General features: G+C 34.7%; 1 protein-coding gene across 3 annotated transcripts in view; it reads right to left on the bottom strand.

Annotated features, from left to right (window-relative positions):
• Positions 1–18,207, bottom strand: part of AOX1 (aldehyde oxidase 1) — a 103,477-nt gene that overhangs the window by 26,573 nt on the left and 58,697 nt on the right. For all 3 annotated transcript variants that reach the window (XM_007494589.3, XM_056825097.1, NM_001291666.1), the window contains exons 21-26: positions 13,833–13,957; positions 12,644–12,777; positions 8,995–9,082; positions 6,665–6,751; positions 5,393–5,584; positions 4,177–4,404 (exon numbers count right to left, since the gene is read on the bottom strand). In XM_007494589.3, coding sequence (XP_007494651.1) covers positions 4,177–4,404; positions 5,393–5,584; positions 6,665–6,751; positions 8,995–9,082; positions 12,644–12,777; positions 13,833–13,957 — 854 coding nt within the window. The remainder of the gene's footprint in view (positions 1–4,176; positions 4,405–5,392; positions 5,585–6,664; positions 6,752–8,994; positions 9,083–12,643; positions 12,778–13,832; positions 13,958–18,207) is intronic.

Raw genomic sequence — 18,207 nt, 5'->3', positions numbered from 1 at the left:
GACTTTTTAATGAAATAAAGGACTTCCAAGGATTGCTGATGAAAAGACGAGAGCTAAAAAGAAAATTTTACCAAAAACATAGGAATCCAGAGAAGCCTAAAAAGGTAAACATGAGAGAAGAATCCTAAGAGATAGAACAAGGTTAAATTCTTTCCATTCTTATATGAGAATGTGACAACAAACTATAATCATTGGGGGCAATATAGTGACTCTAATTAGAGAGAGGGTATGGGTGTGATTCTGTTATATTTTGATGGTCTCCAAAGAATAATTGACAATTGGGAAGAGGGAAGTATGAGATGGAGGAAAGGAGATAAAGAATGGGGAAAATTATCAAATATAAATAGAGTATATAAGTAGACATATGTATTAGAAGGAGAGGATGATGAAATAAGGGAAGGATAACACTTAAACCTATATCTCATCTGAACTGGCTAAAGGAAAAAAGAACACATACATGGACAGTTAGGTAGAAATACATCTTACCTCATATGGAAATAAGAAAGAAAGAGATTAAGAGAAAGGAGGTGAATAAGATGGAGAGCAAATCAAGGAAGGAATTAGTCAGAAGCAAAACAAACTTTAAGAGGGGGTAGAAGGGAAATGAGAAAGTATAATAGGATAAAATGGAAGAAAATATGCAATTAACTATCATAACTGTGAATGACATGAATTAGCCTATAAAATTGAAAAGGATTAGAAGAATGTATTAGAAAAAGATTCCAACTATGTGTTGTTTAAAAGAAATACTTTTTTCTTCCGGGTAAACATGGCAGCAGTCTAGACACAAGACTCTTCTTCTCCTCAGCAACCATCGATATAGATTACCTCAAAAGACCAAAATAAACCCTAAATTCATATGAATGGACTTTACAGTAGGGTGCAGCATTGAAGGTACGTTGTATTTAGGCATTTCCACACTATAAGGGGGTGAAAAGGTTCCCAACAAAACACGAGCTGACCTACCCTCCCCCATCCCACCTAAGGAACCAGAGTCAGAGCCAGCGAGTGAGTGAGGGGAACCTATAGAGTGAGTAAGGGGCATCTCTAGGTCCTTGGGAGCTGGCTAAGACCACCAAATATCTTCCCCTGAGAGCAGCTACACCTGAAAACCCAGCAGGCTGAAGAGCTCAGCCCATGGGCACTCACAGGAAGATAACACAAAGAAGGGCAGCAAACAGCAGAAGCTGCAGAGATTCAAGAGCTTGCCTCAGTCAAAATCCCTGCTCCTTAACTCCATACCCAGAGAGCCTGCCCATCTCACTCAGATTTCTGACTAGAAAGGGAAGGAAAAACCTCTACAGTAATGGTAAATTGTGCTCAGGAGCAACAACCTCCCTCCAAGAAAAAAAGGAAGAAGGGATTGACCTTTGAAAAATTTTATGGAGGAATAACCCAGGTTACAGAGGAAATACCCTCTACACTAAATCCTCCAAAGACAACTCCCAGGAATAAAATTGCCAAATTCAAGAGCTTTCAAGCTAAGGAGATAATTCTACAAGAAGCCAAAAAGAGACAATGCAGACACCACGGAGCACCAATCAGGATCACACAAGACCTGGCAGCTTCTACCCTAAAGGACCTCAAGGCCTAGAATATGATATTCAGAAAGGAAAGAGGATTGGGTCTTCAACCAAGGATCAACTATCCATCAAAACTGACTATATACTTCCAGGGGAAAGTATGGGCATTCAACAAAACAGAAGATTTCCAAGTATTTGTAAATAAAAGACCAGAAATAAGTGGAAAGTTTGATATCCAAACATAAAGATCAAGAGACACATAAAAAGGTAAATAAGAAAGAGAGGGGAAAGGGTGAAAATGTTTTTTTTATTCAAACTCTCTTCTTTAAGAGCTACAATGAGATAAAATTGCATATATTAATATATGGGGAAAATGCTATTTGTAACTCTCAAAAGATATATTCACTATTATAGTAACTAGAAAAACATGCACAGGAAGAGATTGGGGCAATAAGGGCTTTAAGATGATATGCAAAAAAAAAAAGAAAAAGTGGGGAATCAAAGATGGCACCAAGAGATACTTGAAGAAATAAAATAAATAGGATAATATTTATCACACAAAGATACACATGGGAAGGGGAGGGGAAGAATACTCATAAAAAGGAGAGGAAAAGAGTGCTAATAAGTAATACTTAAACCTTACTCTCAGTGAAATAAATTCTGAGAGGGAAGAGCTTCTAGATCCATTGTGGTCTTGAATTCTAACTTATCCTACAGGGAAAGAGAGAAGGGAAAACTAAAGGGAGGGGGAGGAGAGAGGGAGTATAAAAAGGGAGGGACTGAGAGGGGGTAGGAAACTTAACAGACCCTAAAAAAAAACAAGAAGGGAACAAAAAGGGAAGGGCCAGAAAGGGAAGCATATTAAGGGAGGGGATTAGAGAGATTGATTAAAAGTAAAGCACTGGTTTTAAAATGATATAGCAAAAGAAGAAAGGACAGAATTAGGAAAGGATATCAAAATGCTAGGGAATACACAAGTGACAATCATAACTTTGAATGTGAATGGGATGAACTCACCCATAAAACAAAACCAAAAAAAAAATAGGAGAATGGATTAGAATCCAAAATCCTATCATATGTTGTCTATAAGAAACACACCTGAGGCAGGTAGATACTCACGAGGTTAGAGTTAAAGGTTGGAGCAAAACCTATTGAGCCTCAACTGATAGAAAGAAGGCAGGAGTTGCAATCATGATATCTGACAAAGCCAAAGTAAAAATAGATCTGATTAAAAGGGATAGAAAAGATAAATACATCCTGATAAAAGAGAGTATAGATAATGAGGAAATATAAGTAATCAACATGTATGCACCAAATGGCATAGCATCCAAATTTCTAAAGAAGAAAGTAGTGGAATTGAAGGAGGAAATGGATAGTAAAACTATACTAGTGGAAGACCTAAACCTACCACTCTCAAATTTAGATAAATCAAATAAATTAAAAAAAAGAAGAAAGAGGTAAAAGATGTGAATGAAATCTTAGAAAAAATAGAGTTAATAGATGTATGGAGAAAAATAAATGGGGACAAAAAGGAATACACCTTCTTTTCAGCAGCACATGGTACATTCACAAAGATTCATTTACCCGGTCATAAAAACATGGTAAACAAATGCAAAAAAGCAGAAATAATCAATGTGAACTTTTCAGATCATAATCCAATAAAAATAATTTCATTTTTAAAAAAGAAAGAAAACAAATTGCTACTTATCCCAAATGAAAAACAAAATTAATTCACAAGCAACTGAAGAAGAAAAAAAGCAGCTATTAGGAGCTATTTTGTTCAACAATATGTCAATAAAAATGGCATTCTAAGTTATTTGGATAAATGTTTGCAAAAATACAAATTGCCCAGATCATCAGAACAAGAAACAGAGAACTTAATCCTATCTCAGAAAAAGAAATCAAGGAAGCCACAAATTAACTCTAGAAGAAAAAAGTCAACAATGTCTAAGGACCAGACATATTTACAAGTGAATTCTACCAAAAATTTAAAAACAATGCCAATACTATGTAAACTTTTAAAAAAAGAGGTAAAGAATTTATCTTACCAAATTCCTTCTATGACACAAATGGGATCTTGATATTTTAGCCAAGGAGAGTCAAAACAGAGTAAAAAAGCATACACCAATATTTCCAATTAATATTGATGCAAAATATTTTAAATCAAATACTAGCAATTAGATTATAGCAATATATCACAAAGATCATACCCTATAACTCAGCTGAACTTACACTAGGAATGCAAGGGTGGTTCATTATTAGAAAAAACTATAAACATAATTTATCATATTAGTGATAAAGCCAACAAAAATCATCTAATTTTACCAACAGATGCACATAAAAAGCTTTTTTGAGAAGATACAACACCCATTTCTGCTAAAAAACAAACAAACTAGAAAGCATGGAACTTTCTTGGAACTTTTTTTCAAACAAGTAATATCTATCTAAAAGCCAGTATTATTTGTAATGGAAGCAATCCAGAAACCAGGCATGTGTAACACACACATACCAACACACACAGAGTTGACCTAGAGAAAAATATAGTTTAGTAGCTAGTTTAGTAGTTTTTGTTTCAATAAAACTATATTTTCCTTCAGGTCCTTTTTCCCATTAAAAAAAAGCAAAATTCTTTGCCAGTCTATAGCAAACTGACCTGACCAGCAGCAAGTGAGCAAAGACCAATAGGAAATTTCATTGGAATAAGTGCAATGCCTTTCTTTTTCCAATAATTCTTCTTGTTGAAATCTTCTACCATCGCTTTCCTTCTGTAGTATGAGGATATCTCCATGCATTCATTCCAACATTTTATTAGATTCTTTGCATCAATCTCCTGTTTATAATGTGTTTCATCCATTTCTTTGTACATGTTTATCATTCTCACCTTATAAAAGAAATCTCAGTGAATGACAAAATATAGTCTCTCCTCACTCCTCTCTCTCTGTCTGTCTGTCTGTCTGTCTCTCTCTCTCTCTCCCCACACACACACATACACATACACATTTTAATGACCAAGTTTTATATCTTCCATGAGAGGTCTTCCTAGATTATTCTAGTCAACAGTGTTTTTCTAATTCAAAAGCCTCTTTCACTAAAATCCTATTGAGGACTCTAAGCTTATAGGACCATAGAAATTGAGGTGGAAGGGGCTTCTTTATTTTACAAGTAAGGAAATTAGTCCTAAGGAAGTTAAAAGACTTGCACAAGGTCATACAGAGCTGTGCATTAGGACAAGAGGACAAGGTAACTAAATTTCAGAAAGCAGTAAACATCAAAGGTAGGACAGGATTTCAACCCTATGGTTTTGTCTGACTGGTTCCAGTAGACACAAACCAAGAACTAATCTAACCCCAAACTCAGGCAGGATTAAACAGACTCTCAGGAACAGACCTGTCAGCCAGAGAAAATCAAGAACAGTGAAGAGGCAGATGTAGCTCCTTGTGCCTGAAAGACCACAACTGATAAGACCTCCACGAATTTGTAATTTCCCCTTTTGGTGTTATTACATCCTTTCCCTGGCATGCTTGCAACTAACCCATTGAACGCTTTAAAGAAAGACTGAATGCTTTTGTCAGGAAGCAGAACAGGGAAAACTTTAAGATGCTTCCTGCAGGCTAAACCAACGACTAGGGGATCTAGTTGGAAATGAGGAGGTGGCTTTGACTAGCAACCAATAGGGATCATTAGCCAGTTAAGTTTGGGGCTTCTAGATGGAAGAAAAGTGTTGTCACAAGGGGTGCAATATCATGCCTCCTTTCTCTTTCTGGGTCTTAGTTTCCTCTATAAAACAAAATAGTTAAGCTATATATTCTTTAGGATTTTTTCCTTTTCCAATATTTTATGTGTTTTCTGTTATAGAGTAATTTAGTTACCTTCTCTGGGGGCAAACCACTTTGGGCAGCAACTTTTGTCATACACGATTCTGTAATCAGTGCTGCTTGGGGATAGCCAAATCCACGGAAAGCGGTATTGGAAGGCAGATTCGTTTTGCAAGCAAGACCTCGGCACCGCAGGTTTGGGATCTTGTAGGCATTGTCCAACTTTAGGATGCCCATCTCTACTACCTGGAGGAATCAATCAGACAAATCATCAAAGAGCATTTTTTAAATGCTTACTTTAAGTGTCTATATATCAATCACTGTGCTGGGCACTAGAATACAAGAAAACCGTGATGTTATCATAAACACTTGTCTTTCCCACTCCCTGTTTCTATTCTTCCATACTTGTGACAAAAAGCAGACCCATAATGAGCATCAAAGGTACATTTTTGAGGGAGAAATTTATGGATCTGAGACATATTCAGAAGCTATATCATCAGTGCCAGAAATCAGGTGGCAAAAATCATTTCAAAAACCTAATTTCACTAGGATGTGATCAAGAACTATATTTATTGCACTTAATTATTATAAAGCACTTACATATGTTACTTCATTTGATGCTTTAAAAAGCCATGCTAATTGGGTACTGAAAGTATTATTTTCCCCATTTTACAGATGAAGAAACAGGTTTAGAGAGAAGCAGCCTGCTTTAGATCATGTAACTTGCACAGTGAAGCTAACTTGGGAACCCAGTCTAAGTCTTCTGATTCATATTCAGTGGTCTTTTGACTACTTCGTGTTGTCTCTCCACCAACAGTTTCCTTAAATAAAGAATATTCATTTCCACAATTTTAGAGCTGGTTGTGTCTGTGTAATAGAGAGAAAGTTGACTTCTACTCCAGAAGATCAGCACTGAAGACCCTCCTCTTATACTTGTTGATTGCATGACCCTAGGAAAATCATTTAACTTTTAAGTGCTCCAGACATCTTCCTAAAGCTATAATTTGCAGAGAAAGTACCAACTGCTTTGGTAAAGGAAGTTACCTCATTTGAGAATTTCTTATGCCAATGAAATCTCAGGTGTAGATGCTATCCCTGTCATATCACTAGAAACAATAGTCTCTTTCTTTATATTTATTATGTATTAATATTTATTATATTATACCTTGTGGTATATCATATATATACTATATAAATTATGTATTATAAAATATGTTATAAAACTATGTTATTAATAATACAATATTAATATTTATAAATGGAATTTTTACTTTTGTAATTCCATATTTTAAGTAATAGAAATTATGCTTTTTCACTAATACTTACAAATACAGATTCATCCAACATGAAGCCACCATTAGCATAATGTACAACATCGAGGGCCATGATTCTACCATCATTCATGAATCCTACCTAAAAAATAGAACCATTTCTTTAGAGACTGAAAGACAGAAGTATTTCCCTTACATTTTAATTAGCCACATCTAAAGGCAAATCAAGTTATCCTTCTCTTACATGTCCCTAGAGTCTATCTATGCTTAATCCTTGAAAGTAGACTATTCCTTTTTCCCCCTATTGTCACCTGAACTCCAACAATAATTCATGGCAGTGGACAATAATACATAAAGACATAAAACAAAATGCAAATACTTGTGTATAATGAATCATGTAGATATGGAAATTAAAGATCTAAAAGATTTCCCCTCTACTTATGCTCCAAGTCCCATCCTGTCTTAAAAAATTGTTTTCATCTTTGATTCCTTTCACTCTAAAATCTTTTCATTCTCCTAATTTCCTCTGGTTCTTTCTATCCCTAACACATTCTTCCTTTCCCATTTTGAAAATCCTGTGTTTGATATAATTTTTTTTTCCTTTCTTTCACTGTGCCAGTTTTCTTCAACAAGTAGTCCATCACCCATTCTTTTTGTAGTCACTTGCAATCCAGCTTTTGCCCAATCTATTCTACTGAAACTGTTTTCTCAAAAGGCCTTCAGTGTGACCTTGAACCCTATTAATCTAGTGGAAGTTTTTCTTAGTATTTGTTTTCTCATTCCTTTGTAATACCTGACACTATTAAATCTTTATTAATTCTCTTTTCTCTTGGTTTCCAAAATACTACAACATACTTTCTCCACTTCGACCATTCCTTTTTTTTCTCTTTCACTTATTGCTTTTCCCTACATGTGAATGTCTCTAAAGACTCATTGCTCTCTGATTTTCTGATTCTTCTACAGTGCACTAACAACTTTTCATAATTTCAGCTATCACTTCTGGGCTCATGAGTCCAAAAATTAGAGCTCCAATTCCTAATCCAGACATTCTCCTCGACATAACATTCCTATTGCCTTCTGCATATTTCCACTTGGATGGCCCATCACACTAAATATTTCTCAAACCAAACTCATTTTCCACCCACTAGTTCCTCCTTTCAATATGCCCCTTTTTGGCTAATGACATTATCATTCTCCTATGCTTAAAGTCATATTCTATTTCTCTCTCTCCTCATCTGCTGTATCCAATCCGTCTCACGTTCTTATTGATTCTTCCTTCATGATATCTTTTTAAAATTTATTGGTTTGTTTGTTACATTAAAATTCCCTTTATATCTCTTGGGTTCTTGGGTTCTTCTCTATTTCCAGTACCAGCATCACTGCTGGTGGTACCCTCCCACATGCCTGAATTACTGAAATAACTTTCTAATGGTCTCCCTAACTCTAGACTCTCACATTTCATGCCAGATTCATCCCATAATATGTCCCCATGCTGTTATATATTGCTTAAGGAGTATTTTTATCACACTACTCTCCTGCTCAAGAAGTCACAATTTCTCTCCATTTTCTATGCACCAATGTTTCTAAACCTGGGTGAACTTTCTTTTTTAAAAATACATATTTTGATAAATTTATTTTCATTTTATACAGTTAAAAATATTATCCTGAGAAAAAGCATCCATTGGCTTTACCAGATCACAAAAAGGGTCAATGACACAAAAATGATTAGGACCACTGGCCAAGTTCAAACTTCTTGTGTTAGTTTGTATCTGAAACTATACAATCTGGACTCACTTTACCGATGTTCAGCTTTACTTCTCACAGCTACTCACCAAACACCCAATGTTCTAGTCAAGCTAGCTTCATAATTTCCTCCTATATTCATTCCATAACTGTGTGAAGTAATTTATTTAGGGGATTTGGCAGGACATGGGAGTCACAGAGTCTGACAGCTGGATGTCTAGTTCCCAGTCAATGTGTATATCCGATGTCAGCCTGGCAGAACCAGTGCAAAGTGGCCATGGGGGAGGACCATGTTTAAAAAGCAAATTCTGGAAGGAGAGTGGTCTTTTTTTGCTTCCCACTTTGAAGGAATGGTCTGCAGCATCTCCCTCTGCTCTTATCTTATCTGGCTATCTTTGGCAACTGGAGCCTGAGCCAGCTAAATGGAAAATTAGATCTATTCCCTACCTAAAAGTAAAAAGTTGAGATCTATTTCTCTACCTCTATCTAGTTCTCTCTCTTTGCTAATAAACATTTACAAATCTGGTGATAAGCCTCAAGATTAATTTTTATTTATAACAATGCTTATTCCTGCCCCCTGGACCTTTACTTACACATATTTATAAGACTGCAGGTCATTTTGACTTTTTTTCTTCTACTTACTTTGTACTTTCCAAGGTAAGGATGACGACCTCCAGTTATTAATATATCTTCTCCACGTTCCAAAATGCAACGAACTGGACGACCAGTTCTAAAATCAGAAAAAGGTCAACTTATACCAAGTAAAGATAACACATCAGGGAAAAAAATGTAGTATTAGTATTTTGGATTTATTCAATTGGTTTCTTTTCACTTTATTTCCCATGTCACACCCCACCCTAATTCATCCTTGATTAGGTTTACTGCTTTGGTGTTGTCTGACTATAGGAGAGTTTCTACTGTACCAGCCTATGCTTGAAAAGTTTCCTAGCTCCTTAGGGATTTCTATATCTACTCTTCCATACAGAGAATGATCTTAAGATATTTTTCATGGATTTTATCATATATACCTTCTGTATTATGCCTACCATAATTCTAGATTCAAAATAGGCATTCAGGAAATATTTGTAACAGTTAATTAAATCTATGATTTCAAAACTTTCTGAGTGAAGCTAAAAATCCAAAATATTTATTTTATACTAATACAACTGGGAATACTACAAGGGAAGGCTTTCAATTGAGAAACTGGAACAAAGAGTTCATGCTCCAGGCTACCTATGGACCAAGATTTAGAATCTAGAGCCATCAGATCATATGAAAACTACACTTGATTTCAAGTTAAATGACAGGAGTTTGATATCCAGACAGGAATCTGGATAATTTTGAAAAAGTCACTTGATGTCTCTGACTCTCTCTGTTTCCTCAGTTATAAAATGACTAGGCAAATTGCATTATTTTATTAATGCCCTTACAACTTTAAAATTCTATGTTCCAAACCATAAAAAAATTCCAACAGAAAAAAATGGGATCAGAGAAAATTCAATTCTATCAAACATTCAAGGAACAATCCATTTAAAATAAGTATTAGATGTATAAAACTCTTGGAAGTCTAACCACCAAGATACACACAGGCAATATATAAATACAACTTCAAAACATTTTTTAACATTTTAAAAGACCTAAATAATTAGAAAAATATTAATGAGTCAGTAAAGCAAATATAATAAAAATGACAATACTGCCAAAATTAATTTACTTAGACTGTGCCATACCAATGTACCACTACCAAAGGACTACTTTAATGAACTAGAAAAAAATAGTAATGACATTTATCTGGAGGAACACAAGGTCAAGAATCTAAAGGGAAATGATCTTTTTTTTTTTAAGTGGAAATAAAGGATACCTAATAGTACCTGATCTCCAACTATAAAGAAAGCAGTGATCATCAAAATGGTTTGATACTGATTAAAAATTGGTTGATCAGTGTAACAGATTAGGTACACAACTTATTGGAGCAAATGAACTTAGTAATATAGTGGTCAGTGAACCAATTAGATCCTAAATAATGGCATAAAGACTCCTTATTTTATTTTTTAAAACTACTGGGAAAACTGCATTGCAGTCTGGTAAAAACTGGGCTTTGATCAACATCCTTACACCATATACCAGGATAAGTTACCAATGGATGCATGACCTAGATATCAAAGGTCACATCATAAACAGGTTGGAGCAACAAGGAAGAAAGTACCAGTCAAGTCTATGAACAAGTGGATGGCTCCTGATCTAACAAGGGGTTAAAAAAAGATGAAAGAGGATAAAATAGACAGTTTTAGTTTCATAAAATTAAGAAAATTTTTTGCAGCAACAAATTTAATGCAGCTAAGATTAGAACAAAAAATAATTAACAGGAGGGAAAAATCATTGCAACAAAATTCTCCCACAAAAGGTCTCAATTCCAAGATACATGAGGAACTGATTCAAATTTACAAGAGTAAGAACCATTCATTTAATAAAGGGTCAAAGGATGTGAACAGGAAATTCTCAAGAGAAAAAAAATACAATCTTTTTCCAGTTCCATGAAAAAATTTTCCAAATCATTAATGATCAAGAGAAATGAAAAGCACCTCAGAGGTTCCACTTCATACATATATATAACACTGGCAAAGTCAACACAAAAAAATGAAAAATGCTTTTCGTACTCTTTATTCCCCCTGAATATTTTACAGTCCAGTAACACTAGCCTCCATGCTGTTTCTCATATAAGATATTATTTCTCCCTACTGTGTGCCTTTTTTAAGGCTATCCCCAATAGCTGGAATGCTTTCCCTCCTTGTTGCCCTCTTAGTTTTCCTAGTATCCTTCGATGCTCAGCTAAAACTCACCTTCTGAAAGCTTTTCTTGGGTCCCCTAATTATTAATACCTTTTCTCTGAAATTATTTCCAATTATAAATTTCCAGGGTATGTAGGTTTTTTTTTTAATATTGTCTTCCTCAGTGGAAAAGTAACCTCCTGGAAAGCAGGGACTATTTTTGCTTCTCTTTATATCTCCAATACTTTACATAAAGCCCAGCACAGTATAAGCCTTTAATAATTGCTTCTTGACTTTTTTTACCTATTGTAAAGGCTATAGAAAAACAGACACATGGATGTGTTAGTTGGAATTATGATTTAGTATAGCCATTCTGGAAAGAAATTTGGAACTATGTCCAAAAATTTATTAAACTATGAATATCCCTTTGATTCATAAATAGCATCACTAGACCTACCCCTCAAAGAGATCAAAGAAAGAAGAAAGAATTCACATATGCAGAAAAGTTTATAAAAGTAGCTACCTTAGCACAATGGGACAGAGCTCTGGACCTGAAACAAGAAAGACCTTAGTCCGAATATAGTCTCAAATACTTATTAGCTGTGCAACCTAACACAAGTCATTTTAAGACTTCTGTCTGCCCCAGTTTCCTCACTTATAAAGTAAGGATAATAATAGAACCTACCTTCTAAGGCTATTGTGTGGATAAATGAGGTGGTATTTGTAAAGAGCTTTGCAAACCTTAAAATTCCATATAAATTTTAATTATAGTTATTATTGCTTTTATTATGGAAACAAGAAATTAGAAACTAAGGGGTAACCATAAAATGAAGAATAGTTAAACAAAATTATGGTATATGAATGTAATGGAATACTACTGAGTTGTGAGAAATGAAGAAAGAAATTATATCAAAGAAGCATGGGAGAACTTACAGAAACTGATGCTGAATGTAATGAGCAAAACCAGAATTTATACTATAAAATCACCATTACAGAAATGACCAATTTTGAAAGATTTAAGAACTTTAACCAATGTAATAATTAACCATGATTCCAAAGGGCTGATGATGAAGAAAGATATCATTTCCTGACAAAAAGGTGATTAAAATTCATAATGAGGTGAACATTTGTGGACAAGGTTAATAAAATAATTAATTAGGAGTTCACTGTTTCCTGATTTTTGTACTTGTTTTTTACAACTATGTTGGTTTCTACAATTTATAAATATATGCAGTTTAGCTTTAAGGTGGAAAAATTAATAAATTTGTGGCTCATTTGAATATGTTTCTCATTACAGGTTTTTTTTTCAATTTACAAAGCATTTTGCTTTTCAACAATCAAGATATGGAGGTGGTGAACAAACTATACACATTTTGCAGTTGAGGAAAATGATGCTCAAAGGGGTAAAGTGGCTTACTCAGGACCATAGCTAGAAGATGCAGAACTAGTCTGATTCCAAAAGCACTTCTTACTATACTATGCTGCCTCTTGCTCTGGGTAAATGTAACATGATTTCTACTTACTTGCTTGCTGCAAATGCTGTAATAGCTGCCAAGATACTAGTTTTTATTGATTTTCCACCAAATGCTCCACCAACTCGTTTGACATGGCACATGATCTTGTTAGATGGAACCCTTAATATGGAAGCTACTATGTCCTGTAAATAATAATATTTGGGTTAATCTAAAACCTTTAAAATAAAAATTTAGTTCCTTTGAATAAGAACAATTATATATGTGAGGGAAGGAGGGGGGTTGCAGAATGCCAGTGGCTGGCTAATTATTACTTTAACAAAAAAATTCTTTCAGGGCCAGGGTATTTAAGTACTGGAATACTGAAGATTAGTAAAGGTAATTTTTACCAATTAAAATCCCCTTTTCACTCAAGGCTATGCAAAAACCAAGTTGGAAGCAATGCAAGTTACCCTGTAAAATTAGGTATTTTCATTAAATTATAAAATCTGCCTGAATAAAAATGTTTGAAAATTGTTTCCCAGTGGACCCAGGAGTCTTGTCCCCATCAAGGGAATTACGAATTCTATTAAACATATTTGTATACCAAAAATTAAAATTGTCTTGGAATTACAGAAATCCCAAAAAGAGATAGAACACTTCAGCAAGTTCTAGTATCATCTCACATATCACAAAAGTTGAGAGACATATCCAAGAGATGAAGATAAATATATTTTAAAAGCCTGGGAATACATTTGATTTGAACTTCATTGAAAGCTAATTGTCTATAATGAAAGAAGTCAAAGGTACACTTCATATTCAGTGTGATTAAACTATGATTTCATAATGAATTTTAAAATGTGTCAAAATCATGTGAATTCAAATCACATTTATAATAATCAATTGCTAAAAAAGGAAGACATGTTATATATTAAAAGTTTTTTAAGATGTAAAAAGTTCTACGGTTTATTGTATATTAATAGATTTTCTTTTCTAATTTTGTCCCTTTTAATACAAATATCACTGTAACAGTCTCCATTCTCTGATTCTAGATTGCCACCAAAAAAGCAGTACTATAGAGTTAGAGTGTAACATTTCAAAATCCAAGGGAATATTCATTTCAGTATGACATAATAGAATGTGAAATTCAGGGTATTTTAAATAGACAATGGGACTTGGGGATTGTTGTTACTTTGTTTTGTTTTTAGTTAAGAGAATTTTTAAAATTAGCTGTGTTCCCTGGACAAGGGCTCTGCATTACCTGTGCTAATCTAGGATTTTGTGTTGACACATAGATATCCATGTCTTTATCCTCTCCATGTGGGACAACAAGCATGCTTTGAGTTTCCATGTAAAAATGTTCTTGACCTCCAATGTGGATCTCACCTATAACAAGGAGAAAAATCCAACAATCCTCAAATTATTTATACAAACAAGTTTAGGGGATAAATCAGGCAAAACCTGCTCTACCTGCTATGCAACATTAACCTCATTTTTCACAAGCATTAGATTGACAGGCAGCAACATCAGCCTTAAATGATTTTCATTGTCCCTTCCAGGTCCTAGATTCTCTGATCCTAAACAGTTTTAAGGCCCAGGAGCATTATTATTCAAATTTGTGGGACTGAAATTATTTTAGATGGGGAAACCAGAGCACAAAGTCATTAGGTATATCTGGCTTCTTAAATTCAGAGACAAAACTTCATAACAAATATCAGTACCAAATATGGAAAGAAGAGAGAAAATGGAAGTAGGTATACTCACAATAACCATTCCCCTTCCCTCATTTCCTCCCTAGCTCTTAAAATTCCCCATACCTAAGGCAATGTCTAGGCAAACTCATCTGACCCAAAATGTTTATTCCTGACTCCTCCTCCCCACCTCCCTGGTCAAATTTCTGCTTCTTAAGTCTCTAATTCTCCTGGAATTTCTCATTGTCAATGGGAAAGCAAGTGATAAGAAAAAGCTTCCTGGGAATGGGAGACTTAGAAAGCAGAAATTTGAATGATCCAGCATGGACACTAAGGGTGGTGAAAGTCAGAAACTCTTCAGTCCCTTAGAGGAGAGATTGTAGTACAGTGAGGACCTGAGTTCAAATATTGGCTTTTCCATTTGACACATGCATCCTTGGGAAAGTCACTGCATTTAGCTTGTCCTCAATTTCCTCATCTTTAAATGAATAGGTTGGCCATAATTATTGCTAAGGTTCCTTCCAGCTTTAAATCTGTTACTGAATAAAGAGTCTTCATGAGAGCCAAAGGGGGAAAAAATTAAAGCCAGTACATTTCCTGATAACCAACTTTCTGGTGATATCTCTCAGAACTTAGCTAAAGCTGTCCTAGGATGAAAGGCACCTTCCCACTTAAAGGCATTTAGCTTAGTAAAACAAACTACAATTTGTATCTTAACAACAAACGTGGCTAATATGGAAATGTTTTGCTTGACTGCACATGTTCATTATTGTTGTTGTGTAGTTGTTTCAGTCATGTCCAACTCTTCATGACTCCATTTGGGGTTTTCTTGGCAACGATATTGGAGTGGTTTGCCATTTCCTTTTCCAGCTGATTTTACAAATGAGGAAACTGAGACAGACAGGGTTAAGTGACTTTCTCAGAGTTACACAGGCCAACCTTGGATGCTAATCAATTCTTCAGTTATGCTATGTAGATGCCATTTAGGATATAAGTTGCAATTCCACATAGTTAAGTCTACCTAAAAAAGTACAAAAATCGATGTAATTCTAAAAAAATACCTAGAGGACACTGGCTTGAGGTGAGGGCGATAGAATGTGCTCATAAATCACTCAATCAACCAAAAATTATTAAGAGCTTAGTTTGGTGCTGTGCAAAGCACTAAAGATACAAAGAAAAGGAAAAACAGTTTACATTCAAATGGAGAAGCCAACATACTTATATATGGAGAGATAGACAGATAAAGATATAGACACACACATACATACTCTCTACTTCATCTACTCTGTACTTCTCTATTCCTTTTTATAATGTATATATACCTGCTTTATATATGTATGTGTGCTATTTACATACATGTATATATAATGTACCCATTTTATGTATACATGTAGATTTATATGTACTTGTATGTGTATATACATAATGTACCTGTTGTGTGTATATGTATGTATGATGTGCTCACTTATATATGTATAATTAATATAACTATATGTATATATGATATATAATGTATCTATTTTATGTATGTATATATAATACACCTATTTCTAAGTGTATCTTTATATGTTTTATATGATATTTTATATATTATAGTATAGTATTACTATAGATTATATATCCCTTTATATGTGTGTACATGAGATACTTGTTTATACATGTGTATCTTTAATATACCTGCTTTGTATTGTAAATCTTGAAATTTCTCAGACTTGTGAATGTTAAAAATTTCCACATTGAGGAATCCTCCATTGGAACAAGTTCCCTACTGGGAAATATTCCCCATTTTGATGTGAGAACTCGCCAGGATCAGAAATGGAAGGACCTCTACTCCACCCGTACTTAAGACTGCTTTAGGGGAAAAAAATCCTTGCTATGGGAGGACCTCTACTCTACCCGTACTTAAGACTGTTTTAGGGGAGAAAACTCCTTGCTAAACAATGAAAGTACTTGGACCCATGCTTATAATAAGGCAAGGAGTTCTTTGAGCCATGCCTGTTTTTTAGAATTGATACAATGAGATGCTAAGTACCTAAAAGGATCAGGCAAATTTTCTCTTAATGAGATTAGTTGACTCAGCTGTGTTTTCACTGGTTCAGACTTACTGAGGAGATTAGTCGACACAGCAGCATTTTTTCTGGTTCAGACTTACTGAGGAGATTAGTCAACTTAGCAGGAATTCAGATGGGCAGTCCTTTGGAAAATGTCTACAGTGATTGGTAGATGTAAGGACTTAGGGGAGGTGACATGAGAGAAAAACCCCTATATAAGAAAAAACAGAATCTCTTGAAAAAAAAAAAAAGAAATCCTTTTGGAGGATCTCTGATGAGGATCGCTTGGGAAGAATCTCTTGAGAGAGGCTCTGGAGAAGGGAAGCTCTTGGAGGACAATCTCTAAGGATATCTCACTGGAGCTCCTCTGAGGGGACTGTCCCTCTGGGGGCTCTGGAGAGAGGCCCTTTGGAACAGTCTCTGGCTGGAAGTCTCTTTAAGGAGGACTCTGGCTGGAACTCTCTCTGGTGAAGTCAGCTGAGATGGAGCTGGCCTGGTGTCACTAGAATCCTTGCTTAGACAGACCTTGTGGTGAGTGTTAAAAGACTGACTAACTGATCTCTCTCTCTTAAGACTCAGGTCTAGGCCATGTTGGCTTAAGGCCCTTATTTCCTTTTTCTCTCTTTCTCTCTTTTCTTTAATTCTACATTTGTATTAATTAAAATCTCTATAAAACCCAGTTGACTTGGGTATTTGAATAATTGGGAATATTTCCCTGGCAACCACCTTATATTTGATTTAAAAACCAAGACACTATAGTGAAACATATTTTCTGCGGTCAAATTTACTCACCCTCTCTTATATCTATCATAATTTATATCTTCCACCATTTTAACTCACTACAGTTTACAACATCACTCTTTTAACTGTTACAGTTTAAGGCCTTCACCATTTTAAATCTAACAGTATATATGTACAATGTGCCTGTTTATATGTAAGTGTATGTCTATATGATGTACCTGTTTTATATATTTATTTAATATATTTAACAAATATTTACCTCTTTACATATGTGTACAAATATATGTATACATATACATATTTTTCTCTACTTCATTTTTTCTATACTTCTATATACTTGGTATTCATATAGTACCTGGTTAGTTTTTTATATATGTATAGATCATTTGAATACAAATATATGTATACATATACATATTTTTCTCTACTTCATTTTTTCTATACTTCTATATACTTGGTATTCATATAGTACCTGGTTAGTTTTTTATATATGTATAGATCATTTGAATACAAATATATGTATACATATACATATTTTTCTCTACTTCATTTTTTCTATACTTCTATATACTTGGTATTCATATAGTACATGGTTAGTTTTTTATATATGTATAGATCATTTGAATACAAATATATGTATACATATACATATTTTTCTCTACTTCATTTTTTCTATACTTCTATATACTTGGTATTCATATAGTACCTGGTTAGTTTTTTATATATGTATAGATCATTTGAATACAGACGTGCATGCATGCATGTGAGTGTGTGAGTGTAGTATGTGTGTGTGTACATGTATACAGGTACATATTAGAGAAGTACAAAGTAGATGAAAGGTCCCCTTCGAGGGAAATCCAGTTGGGGAACAGGAAAGGCCTCCTGCCACAAGGGGCATTTGGACAGAGCCTTAAAGAATGCCAGGGATGCTACAAGATCCAAGTTCAGAGGGAGAGCCCTCTTATGGAGGAATGGAGGACAGCCAGTGCCAAGATCCAGATGTGGGAAATGGAGCACTTCATTTGATGAATAGCCAGTACGGCTTATGAAAATAATGAATAAGGGACCAATACCGTGGAGGGGTTTTGTAAACCATGTAAGCTGCCATGCTGGATCCCCTTCTGAAGGAGAGGACATCATGGCAATAAATTCT

This window comes from Monodelphis domestica, chromosome 4, assembly GCF_027887165.1.
Source record: "Monodelphis domestica isolate mMonDom1 chromosome 4, mMonDom1.pri, whole genome shotgun sequence".
In the NCBI taxonomy this organism is placed as follows: domain Eukaryota; kingdom Metazoa; phylum Chordata; class Mammalia; order Didelphimorphia; family Didelphidae; genus Monodelphis; species Monodelphis domestica.
This window is presented reverse-complemented; position numbering and strand designations above follow the sequence as displayed.